Here is a 12,449-nt window from a genome sequence, read left to right on the forward strand (position 1 = left end):
CCTTCCAGGGGCACAATCCAAAAATCTGCAGCACCCATAAGGATCATTCCCCTGTAGGGTGCATGTGATGAAGGCTTCTGTCCTGGCAGTCTGAGAAACCATTTCAAGACTTCTCCACCCCTAACAAACTTCTCCGGGTCAATTAAGGGGCTGCTGAGGTGTTCCCACGACGACCGCGAGATATAATCTGTCCCAAGTCTGCCCGGAGGCCTCTTCCTGGTGGGGCATGTCGGAAATACCTCCAATTAAAGGAGAACTTGTCATTCTAACCAGATGCTCAAAGCTAAAGGTTTGAGTTGAAAGGAGAAACAAAGAGAAGGACACACCCATGCCATCAGTTTGTATTTCCAGCAAAAACACCTGAACCACCAGCGGCGTCGGTCCGACTGGCATTGGATTGTTCAGTCAGCGGGCCTTCAAATGATCTTCATGTAAGGTTGGATGATCATGTCAAAGCTTGATGCCACTTTACCCAGAACACCAGCAGAGACAGCTAGGAGGTAGTCTGATCTCCATGCTGCTCTTTGCTCCTCAACCCCCTCCTCTGTGTGTGTTTGTGTCAGTGTTTATGGGGGGTGTGGGGGGGTCTCCAAGCATGAGACCACACAGCTCAGCCCTGGGACCTGTCAAACACAGCTGGGACATCTCCAACCCCATCCTCTCCTCCCTTTCCCTACCTCTCCTCCCCCCGCGTTGCTCCCCAGACTCTGACAGGAAGCTTTGATAAAGGCGTGTTGAACAGCAAGGGGAAGATTTCCATTTTTATCTGCTTGGAAGACTCCGAGAGCCTCCTCCCCGTCTCATCATCCCCAACCGCCTCTCATCAGCATAAAAGACTCTACCATGCCCCCCCCCCCTTCATTGTCTGAGCTTCAGACGAAGCGTAATTGATATAGACATGATCGGAGGGGGGGATGCTGAAAACTCCATGGCGACTTCTACTTTTGTTGCTTTTGAGGTGCAAGAGCAGCAAAAACGACTCGTTCTGTTTTCTGCAGTGACTGTCACGCAAAAGCGGGCGCGTGTCCTGTGCAATAAACGTCACACATCTGGTAGACAAAGTCTCTACAACACAACTACTGTCAGCTCTCGAGCCTTTCATGGTGGAATACAAAGTCAGGCAGTTGCTCAAAATAAACGTTTTGAAATCAGGGAGTGTTCAAGGCTGTCTTGTCACCTGATGGTTGCTTTTAGAGCCGCTTTGCGCCACGTGCTGCAGACAAAAGCAGGCGTGCCGGTAAACTTTATAATGTTTCTGATTTTAACTGCAGTTGAGACATCGCTTCCTTGGCTCCGAGGTCTGGCTGCTTACTCACCTGGGCCATAAATCAGAAAGTCTGTCATGAGCAAGCAGAGGGGATTAGTGCAATATACACCACAGCCCCAATCTTGAGCAACATGCAGGTGTTGTCTCTCTAGTTTTTCATGAACGCCATGCCCTCCTCCCTAAAAAAGGCACAGGCCCATCAGACATGTAACGCATGTTCGAGAATGCGCCAAACGCGCATTTAGCCCATGGTGTTCACATCAGACAAGAAGGGCGGGGCTTTTTCCTCGTTTTCTACTGTTTACTCGCGCATGTCCATGTAAATCTCACTAATCTTGCTCCAGGCCTTTTCTTTCAAGCTCTATTCCAAAATATGAAAGACTCTGTGTCATAAAATTCCACCCAGGCACAAACTGCAATTATTAATTTCTCCTACATGATCAGTTTTTAAATGCTTGGTACTTCTGTCCATTACAAGGGACTTCACCCATACTTCACTACCAAATCTGATAGCATGATTGGTCAAAGTTTGACCTGGTTTAACTTTTAATGCAGGTTCAGTGGCCACATGTTTGTGTGTAGAACCGGGAAACTGTCTTAAATACGTGCGTAGCTATGCATGGATGCAAGCATTTTGAATGCAGAAGCCCGAAATGTGCCTTTACATCAACTTTTCATTGGAAGTGACCACTTAACCTAGCGTTGGTGAGAGCAGAAGTTCACACCAAGGAAATGAGAAAAAAGGACGCCATCGCAAAATAAAAATAACACCATCTTTGCATCCCTGATTGGTCATGGTTCAACCTGGTTTAACGCTTAATGTCCGCAGATTTTATATGTAGATCCTGAAAATTATTCTAAACCTGCGAGAAGCTACACTTGAATGCAGAGGTTTTGAACGAGGAAGCCTGAAATGCAGATTGAAATGGTCGTCTGAACGAATGTTGGCAAGGGCTTAATGCTACATTTACACCAAGAACGTAGTAAAAGGAACGCCATCGTGAATAAAAAAAGACGCCATCTAGATTCAATTCAATTCAATTTTATTTGTATAGCCCAAATTCACAACAGTCGTCTCGATGGGCTTCATATAGGTAATTGAAAAAGTGAAACATAAAATCAAAAGGTTCATGAATACATAGAATTCAATAGGAAAATACTAAATTGAACTAACAAACCGACTAAACTAAACTGGCATCCCTGCCCTTAGACCCCCCTTCAACGGTAAGGAAAAATCGGATTCCGGAAAAAACGAAGAAACCTCAGAGGTGTCCACATGAAGGAGGGATCCTCCCCCAGGACGGACAGGCGATTTACCAGAACTCATAGAGAATAATTAACTTATCTAACCCTGTTTCTCTTTTGGCTTTTCCCATCAGGGGTCGCCACAGCGAACGAGTCGCATGGTAAACTTGGCAATGTTTTTTTACGCCGGATGCCCTTCCTGACGCAACCCTCTCAAAGCCACCGGGCTTGGTACCGGCACAGAAGCAGAGAAGGGAATTAACTTATCTAACCCTACAACTACATATTTAAAGTCCAGCAGACGAGCTTCATCCAGATGGAGTTGGGGGGACAGTCGGGGGCGCGAGTCGAGCCGGAGACAGGATCCACAGCCAGGTGTAGGAGCAGGAGTAGAGGCGAGCCAGAGACGAGGTACACGGCCAGGTACAGGAGCACGGATGAGCCAACTTGAATCTGGAAGCACTCCCACTCCCCAGGAGGGGAGATGGAAAGAGGGATAGTACATGAATCGCACTGCACCAAACAGAGGCATGGAGAACTAAATGATGAATAATAATCAAGAATAGAGATGAGAGGAAGGGTAGAAGTAGAAGAGAAAAGAGGACAGAACCCCAGCGCACCATAGCTACCCCAGCTTCAAAATTACTAGTTGTTATTGTTATTAAGTTTAATTTAAACACATTAACATCAAGTTAAATAATCTCTGAATACTAGTTAGTCTGATAATAAGCCTGTCCAAAGAGGAATGTTTCCAGTCTAACTTTGAATGTAAAATCGTGTCGGCCTCTCTTACATGAGCTGGGAGCTTATGTCACTACCAAATCTGATCCCCTGATTGGTTCAAAGTTCAACCTGGTTTGACGCGCAATGCACGTATAGAGCACTAAAACGGTCCTGAAAATTTAAGTAGCTATGCAGCGTTTTGAACATGGAAGCCCAAAACGCGCATTTACGAGCGTTTACATTGACTTTTTATTGGAAGTGGTTGCTTGAAAGCATGTTGCAGGGCAGTATGAAGAGAACTTAACAGTGAGCAAAGATTCCCTGGAAACCACAAAACTGCACATCAGGCTGGAGATGATGAGTTTTTTTGCCTAGCAGTAGATTGAAAAGTAGGGTTGATGATTGTCGGAGTCCCATGATCCATGCGGCTTTGCGGGTGCTTGTTGTGCTGAGTATGTAAAAAGAGGTGGCAGGTCATCTTCTGCTGCCTGGTTTATTATGGAAAGGGTCATGCAGCTTTAGTTAAAGTTTAGACAGGCAGTGATATCAAAAATAAGAGGGACAGCTGACTACTGATGTCAGCAAAGCCAAGTTTTTAACTGGATCTCAACCAATAAAAGTCTTTCCTTTAACCTCCTTATGGCGACTTTTACATTTAATGTAGCAACACTCAATCAAGTTTATGGAAAAAATAAATGTTAAATTTTGAATTTATTTATTAACATTTTAAAATGTAAACCTTTTTTGGAAGCAAACTTGGTGGTTTTTATCTATGTGGTTTTATACTAGTGCTTTGTCCTACTTGGTTTTACATTAAAATCTTTTAAAATTCCGGTGTGAAGCACATTCAAAAACAAAAAGAACAGTCAGTTCATTAGGTCATCACTAGGGGGTTGTTCTGCTTAAAATTTGATCTTAAATAACTTAATTAAATTTAACTTTATTAACAACTCGACTGACTCTCAGTCTACCTGTATGACAATTTTTAAAAATGTTTGGGGTTTTAGTGGTGTGTAATTCTGTCAAAGTATTGGGAAGGAGGAAAACATTTACTTCAGATTGTTTTTTAACTTTTTGATTATGTCATAAGCCATTTTGTCTGTATGACAGTACTCATTCCTTAACTTTTCGTGAAAAAAATACACATTATACAGGTTAGGGGGCTTTAATTTAAGTATCTCAAACTACTTTTTTTGCATTTTCACTGTAAAGACTGATGTACATAGACTTTTTATGTCAGTTTACCTGTTCTGTTCTTACTTGAGTAGAAAAACATAGTAAAAGAACAAAACATGTTCGGAGAAAAAAACAATGGGTACCTGCGCATTAACTTCCTGTCCCAGTAGTGAGTTAAAGTCATTGACTGTATATAAGAACTGGACTGACTGACCCCTTCCCCTCACATAATACAAGTATGATTGTTTATTTTGTGTGAATCCTGACAACTGATATAATCATCGTGCATAGATGGATGACATCATTATGAAAATGTTGTTTGGTCATCATACAAACCTCTAGAAAGTCAGTAGGGAAAACTTGCCCTCATAACCTGAAAAAAAAAGTATTACTACCAAAAGTATTGGCAACTGTAACTCTTTCATCGTTAAATAACGTAATTCAAGCGAATTCTTAAACAAAGAAAATTGGCTTTGCGCCGTTTTACTATAATGTGTTGCATGTTTGTGCAAAGCCCAAAAGAAAAGCTGTTTTTCTCCATGTCAGATTTAGCTGATTCCCATTGGTTTGGTAAACGATCATAGAGTTAGGCCAAATCCAGATTCTTCCCCTACCCCTACATTTAGTCCCCCAGACGGAGAGTTATAGAAACATAATGCCTTCAAATTCGGACGTTACTCCCATTCAATAACATCATGAACAGTCGCTGGTCAGCTACGTTAGCACGGAGCAGCTGGTGCTCGGAAATACCTAACAACATGTAAAACGTCAGGCTAAAGGAAAAAGTCATTACTTAGGGCTCGACATCCCTCCGCAGCCATGGGTTAGCCATTAAAAAACTATTTCGGACAACCCTATCCCTCCAAAAGCCCCTACAATTGGAAGGGTAGGGAGAAGCCGTAGGGGTAGGGGAAGAATTGGGATTCGCCCTTATCAAAGGGCGTGTGTTGTTCAGCTGTTGCCAGCGAAATCTCCGATGTTAAAGGGTTGAAAGACCCATCCGCTCATCTTTTGAGCTCTTTTTAAAGCGTTTCCAGTGGTCTTTTAATTATGATTGTACCGTTTTCCAAAACCAAAAAACCTGTGTTGGTTTCTTGGTCATAGTTTCTGCAAAGCGGCAGTAGTTCATTAGAAATTCCCCTCTGACATGTGGGCGGGACTGCTGGCATGGAGCAACCCCGCTCCCCCTTACCCTCCCCGTTGTTGAGAGCTCTCTGTTTACACTCTCTCCCACTACCTTACAAGCCCCTCACACCCCCAACCTGACATTAGCAGTGCAAGAAAAATGGCAAGCAGTGTTACAGCTATACAACCATACCAAGACGTACATGGATTTAGTCGTCTACAAGGGATGCGTCAGAACGGAGCCGCCCACCCAGCGTATTTCTGACATCACAAATACGATCTTCATCTCCTGATTCACAACGATTTGAATTTTTAAAATTCTCAAAAATGTATAGCATAATACTGATTATCTGAAAATAATAATCGAACAAGATAACCAGGACGACAAGCTTTACACGGTTGACACAATTATTCTAAAATTGAAAATTTCTTTATTGATAATGTAGAAATATTTCATACATTTCTTTGGAGCAACAACAACAAAAAAAAGAAACTCAACCTATTGTCCCTGATAAAATAAATAAGCCAGCACATTGAAAGACTATCTCAGGAATGTTGCCGGGACTAAAATAACACGCAGCTGGTCCTAAAGTTGACTGATACTGATTTTCCACTGAAGCTCTCCCTCCACGAGGCTACTTGATAAATCTTGATCGGGCTGCGGCGCATCCCACTCCTTACCCCACCCTAAACCCCTCCCTCGCGCGCGCGGAGATGGGGAGAGAAGTTTGCCTGCGGCTCGGTCCAGCGAGCATTGACTGTTGAGGAGACAGGGGCTTCTGGTTTCCAGGGAATGCTGAGGAATACCCGCCCGCAGGCTCACCTCACCCCGCTTTGAGTGGTAAAGACACGAGGCAGGCAGGAAGAAGGAAGGAACGGGGGGTGGCATTTAGTGGGATTCATGTGGCAAAACTAAAAGTGAAGGAAGCTCGGGTCAGTGGGACAGCGGGCGCGCGCGCGGACTGCCTGTCCTGTCGAATCCAACGAAGGAGCCGAGGAGGAGAGACCGAGACCAGAAGACGACCGTCCCGAGCGAGAGCGACACGAGTGCGGCTCAGGATGAACAACAACAAAACCGAGAAGGAGAACGAGACGACTGAATTCACCAACCACGAAGAGGAGGTACGCGGTTCCACCTTAAATCAGACGCCAGAACTACTTGTTAGGCGGTGTAGCCGCTTTAGCCTTCCCGGCCACCCGCGTTCTACCTGTTAAGGTGAACCCGAGTCAATTAGAGTCGAGTTTATCCTACTAAAAGTTGTCACATCCAGATGTTTGACCTTAACATCCTTATGGTTTCATTAAAGTTAGATGTCAGTCATTCCCTTATATTTTCTTTTTTTTTTTTAACCTTTTTTTTATTTTTTTTTTATTTCTCTTTTGTTATTGGGCTGAAACATAACGTTTTTCAATCAATAAATGTACGTTTATACCCATTTTCCCTCTATAAAGTGGATTTTTTTTTTCATGAAAAACAGCTTTTTTTTTAGTTATAATGTAAAATTTTATAAACGAAAGTTTCGTCCTGGTTCAGTTTTAACTGCAATTTGGGTGAAAACAGGTTTTTGTGACCAAAGAAAATTGGTTTATGGGTGAAAATGTTAAAAAAAATGCATTTCATTTTGAGATCGGCCCCTTCTTTAATGCAATAATTGCTTTACTCATTAAAACATGACTGTTTCTTAATTTGAAGGCAGGTTGTGGGCTACAGTTTACTGAAAAGCCATGCAGTCAGGGAGACTTAGTTCTCACTGAAGATGAGCAAGGCATTGAAGTTCAAACAACTAATGCTGCAACATGTAGGCAATGACTCTATGTAATCCTACCTCACAGTCAAACAACAGGAGCCTCGTCCCGCATCTGGATCTAAACACAACACACTAACGTGTATTTGTCAGAAGATAAACGCTCGGTTTCTTGACCTTGGTTCGAGTCCATCCGCGTCTTTTTGGTTCGGTTTTGGAACCGATTTGCACGAGCTCTTTGTTGTTTCAGAACCCGCCTCTGCACCCGAGGGAAGGGAGGAAGGTAGATCAGATTATTTCTCTTGGAGTAATTTGATTAAAACTCAGCAGAATGTTACTCACTGACTGATAATAACCCAACACACTCGAACTGATGTAAGACTGTGTTTTGTTGGTTACTGTGGAGTCTGTGTACCCCCATAGAGTTAACGAAACCCTGAAAAAAATGCATTTTTATGTGGTAGAGCTCAGGTTTTTTTTCTTCTTTCTGGACAAATAGTAATAAAGATTACTTTTTATCAATGGGACAAAGATACGCTTGTGTGTTTTTAGGTAATAAACTACTTAATGAATCAATACCTGGCTTTTGTCAATAAGATAACCTCCCAATACCTAAAAACAAGAGGTGTCCTGAGCTTCTGTTGGAAAATATTGAGTCATCTGTCCCAAAGTGTTCCAAGTTTGTTTTTTCTCTTACTTATGTAGCTTTTCTCAGGTTAGATTTCACCTTTTGAACCTATTCATTAGTGTTTTTGTGACAGAGGTCTCTGTACCCTCAAGAGTTCCCGAAACCCTTTAAAAAAAAGTGTATTTTTATTTAGAAGAGCTCTGGGTTGTTCTTTTTTTTTTACTGGACAAATAGTAATAAAGATCACTTTTTATCAATGGGGCAAAAAAGGTTTGTGTGTTTTTGGTTAACAAACGACTTAAGCAATCGATAGTTAGTTTTGGCCCATCCGATAACCTCTGGATTGCTAAAACAAAGGGGGTCTAGAGCTTCTGTTGGAATAGAGAAAACTGTACTTGAATGATTTATCCTAAAGGGGCCCAGGTTTCATGTTTTCCCTCTTTCAAATGGAGGTTTTCTCAGGTTAGATTTCCTCTTTTGAACCTATGCTAAATCGGCAGTGTTTTTGTGACGTTGGACATCAAAGAGACCCAACAGTCCTGACGCGAGTAGAAAAATGATTCTCTCGACCTGCGTCCGGCTGGAAAAGTAGTACTCAAGCGGACTCACCGGACGTGAGTTGTCTCGAGTTGCTTTTTTTTTTTTTTCGTAAGAGAGACGGGGAGAGTAATGGCCAGAGGAATCTAATGTGGAAGCATTTTGGACGCCATCCAGACGAGCGAGGACTTAAATTCACTTGAATGGATTAGCGTAAGGTTAGACAGCCCCCACTTTATCTTGGGTGTAATGATGTGTGTTGCATGCAAGAGTAGCGGCAAGGTTGGGGGCTTGGAAGTGAAGCCGAACCCAGTTCTGCACACGTAAATGCGCCTTTTCCCCCCCCTCCTTGATTCATCCAGGCATTAAGCTGGTGTGGAGCTTTCTCAAACGGCCTCATTTTACACATTAAAATGCAGAACCCCCTTCCAGTTTCACTGCAGGCACTAAATGCTTAACAGCTTTCTGCTTTACTGCACCTACGTATCAATAAACTAACCTTATGATGAGCCAAAGTTTAACAGTCTGGTTGTTTGTGTGACTCTCATGCCAAACAACGGCCTCAACGGTCCTCATGCCACCTCCCCTCAGGCTCACTGGATCACTGATTTGAACCAGTAAAAGCACCATTGCGGGCTTGGCTCCTCAAGCCTGCCTCGCTGCTCAACCTCACATGCCATTGTGAGTATACACTGAAGCCTGACGATGCTTACTGTTTATCTTGCGCGCACCGGCGCTCACCAAACATGGTCTTGTTGCAAACGTGGTATGCAGCTTTCAGCTCTTCTGGCATCTAATCTGGTGGGGCTGATTTGATAAGCGTCATTATCAGGTGTTCTGGATGCTTTCACGCGTTTGGGGGTACTTACCGCCGATGAAGGCGAGGTGACGTGCCGTCGCCCGTATGGTGAATGTCAAAAGATACGGCTTGAAGAGGGGCCGCTTTCCGGACCATGTTTGGATTTGAGTTACCGTGCTTTGATTCGGAGGTCTGAATCGAAGGATTTAACAAGACTTCCGCACATTTTTGGGTTATCCAGAGCTTTTGAGAAGAGGCCTGGAGTGAAGTCTGCTTCTTTTCACTTGATTGAAAACCAATTATGAGAAAAATGTTTTAATAATGGGTTGTTTTAAACAAATAAACTGGTTTCTATAAGCAAAATTGCAATAACAACCTTTTAAATAACCTAAATATCTAAAAGCGATTTAATGTTCTTCTTATGGTCATCAGCTAACTCTGACATTTTTATTTTTGTTTCATAAACCAACTCAAATAGATACAAATTAGTAACCAGACTACTCGATTCCAATTAAAAATAAATTATAAAGTGTATTCTGGGTTGTCACACATGAAAATAACTTTAAGTCAGTGTGGGTCAGATATGTTGGACTTTGGCCTCTGTTTGCTCTGAAACCCTTTTCCCTCAGGAAATCTGGTATTTTTTCACTAAATATTGACATTTAATGGGGAGATAGAGAAAGGGGGACAAGGTGAAGGCAGGCAAGAGCGATTGTTAGTATATGGAATGCATTGTAGCTTACTAAGTCACTCAACTCGTCTTGACCTTTCACCTCTTTCCTGTCAATTGTCCTCTGGCTAACTTGTGTTTGCTAAAGCTGAAACCTGCCCAACCTTCAAATCCTTGGCGGTCAACAGATAAGGCTGCACTTCATTTGTTTTTTCTTTTTTGCACATGAGTGAACACTGTGCTTTTGTGTTCGCATATCTCCTGGTTTCTGACATTAAAGCGAAAGACGATGCAAGACCGTTCTGATTGTTGAATACGTGAACTCCCAAGTAGCCACAAAAGCACGGGTCCTTTAAGGAACTCTTTAGGAGACGTTGAACATCGTCAAGCAAAGTTCAGCTAATGTGGGACATCTCCCTGGGGTGTGATTGACTTGTGCTTGTCCTGCTTCGGGTATCTACCTGGTACTTTTTCTAGTAGACGATCATGTGGCCAGCCTGACCTTTCCACAAAGGGGATGTGGGTGGGGAGCTCCGCTCCTGGAGAGGAGCACGGCGAAGCCTAGGGAGGCCAGAGCCGGTCCGCAGGATGGCGGAGTGGGCATGCGTGTGGTCCGTTCCGTGTGCACGGATCTATGAAAAGGGCATACGGTTACATTAACTCCCTGTGACACGAAACCTCAGTAGAGGACAGGGGGAGGGAAGCTCTCAGAAATATCTCCATACAGAGGATATTATTCTTTATTAAGACAGTCTCATAACCACATGGATATTCTATGAGGAATTAAGTAATATAGGCAATAAAAAGACCATTTACAGGCACAGAAAGACGGTAAAACTCTGCTCCATCCACTCATCTAATAGGTTGGAGTTTATTTATAAAAGCGCCCCGGGAATTGTCATCTTATCTCAGCCATTTGTCTGTGTTACGACAGGCTGTGTTTGAAAAGACAACAAGACTAAGTGTCAGAACAGCTGTGAGGGGAAGGAACAAAGTCTATATAGAACATTTACTTATGTCTGACAGTTTTTTTCCTAATCTGTTTTTATAAAAATACTCTTAAAGAAAGACGTGTGTGTATATATATATACATATATACAGTGTATGTGTGTATATATATATATATATATATATATATATATATATATATATATATATATATATATATATATATATATATATATATATATATATATATATATATATATATATATAGTGCTACTTTCCTTAAAAGTCTCCATCTATCTCAGTGGAGTTTGTAATCAATGACAAGCCTGTAATGGAAGGAAACGCTGTACCCAGACAGGCTCTGTCACTGTTTATGCTTTTATTCTGTCATCTTTACTAAATATTGTTTACTTCTAATCTATAATTATCTACCTCGGAGCGTACATCGCTTTATGTCTCCGTCTTCGCACCTGCTCTCTCATGCCCTGTTTACAGTTCTCAATTTCATTGCAATTCTTGCCTCTTCATCGTCCAAGCACCCTCCTTTTTTTTCCCTTCTTTCCCTCTCTGCTTTTATCTCCCTTCCTCGCCGTTTCCTTCTCCCCTTCCGTTTCTTTTGCCCCACCCATTCTCTGCCCTTTATCTCGCCGTTTCCTCCCACTTTCTCCCCCACCACCCCTTATACTGTTTGCAATACTCCTCATTGTCTCTTATTCCCAACACCCTTTGTTATCCTTCTTTGTCTTACACCATTTTTAGTCTTGGTAGGTACACTACTTATCCTTTATCCCCTTATCAGCCCATAGGTTGAAGGGCTGACCCTAAACTCTCCAAGCACCGGGGCTGTTTTTGGTCACGGGGAAGAGCGCTGAAGACAGGAGCTAGTGAGGCAGAACGGTAAAGAGGTGATACATATCTGTCTGACAGTCCAGCTGTGTGCCACCACCCCCTCCCGGCTTACAAGGGAGGGCTGACCAACAGCCAGCTCAAGCAAAAATAAGCCTGAATTTAAGCCCTCAGTAGCTAATTAGAGCTAATTTGTTGTTGAGGAGGAAAACACATTATAACATTAATCTGCGAACAGAGTTTGTTTCATCAAAGCTTCTTTAGATTGATTTTTTTTCACTTCCCTAATTAGGTTTTATTGCTTAATCTCTGCATTTCTTTCTTTTTTTGGTATTTTATAATTTCAGCTATGCCATGGTCCGGGTCAATTCTGATTGGTGTAGATCAAAAATAAAAAAATGCACAACAACAAAAAGAAGTTCCGGTCACATAGCTTAAATGTTCTGTATCACTGCGCTGGCTTCTTTAAAACAAACTTCATCATCTGGACAAAACGTAAGAGTAAGAGGTGAACTCTCTCTCTGAACTGATGCTTTATTTAACCTACCGTGACGATCAGCAAAGCACTCACTTTCCTTTGCCGCTGCAAAGGTTGGTGCTGCGTCAGCTTGTTGTCGTGTTACCGTAGCAAATTGCCACACTACGTAACAAATAGTCCGCTTTTTGTGAAAAAAGCGATCTAACCCAAAAAAATAACAAGAATAAAGTCCTAAAAAACTGAGTGACCATGGTATAAGCGG

The 12,449-nt window shown here is 42.4% G+C and overlaps 1 protein-coding gene across 5 annotated transcripts in view; it reads left to right on the plus strand.

Annotated features, from left to right (window-relative positions):
- The first annotated feature begins 6,228 nt into the window (after positions 1-6,228).
- LOC101164593 (RNA binding protein, mRNA processing factor) overlaps positions 6,229-12,449 on the plus strand; it is a 49,985-nt gene continuing 43,764 nt past the window's right edge. For 2 of the 5 annotated variants that reach the window (XM_004079661.4, XM_020711555.2), the window contains exon 1: positions 6,237-6,658. In XM_004079661.4, the coding sequence (XP_004079709.1) occupies positions 6,596-6,658 (63 nt within the window). In that variant the 5' untranslated portion in view covers positions 6,237-6,595. Of the gene's footprint in view, positions 6,659-12,449 lie in introns of all 5 variants that reach the window. The other 3 variants (XM_011487332.3, XR_002875327.1, XR_002875326.1) reach the window with 3 other exon arrangements.

Source organism: Oryzias latipes, chromosome 18, assembly GCF_002234675.1.
Source record: "Oryzias latipes chromosome 18, ASM223467v1".
NCBI lineage: Eukaryota > Metazoa > Chordata > Actinopteri > Beloniformes > Adrianichthyidae > Oryzias > Oryzias latipes.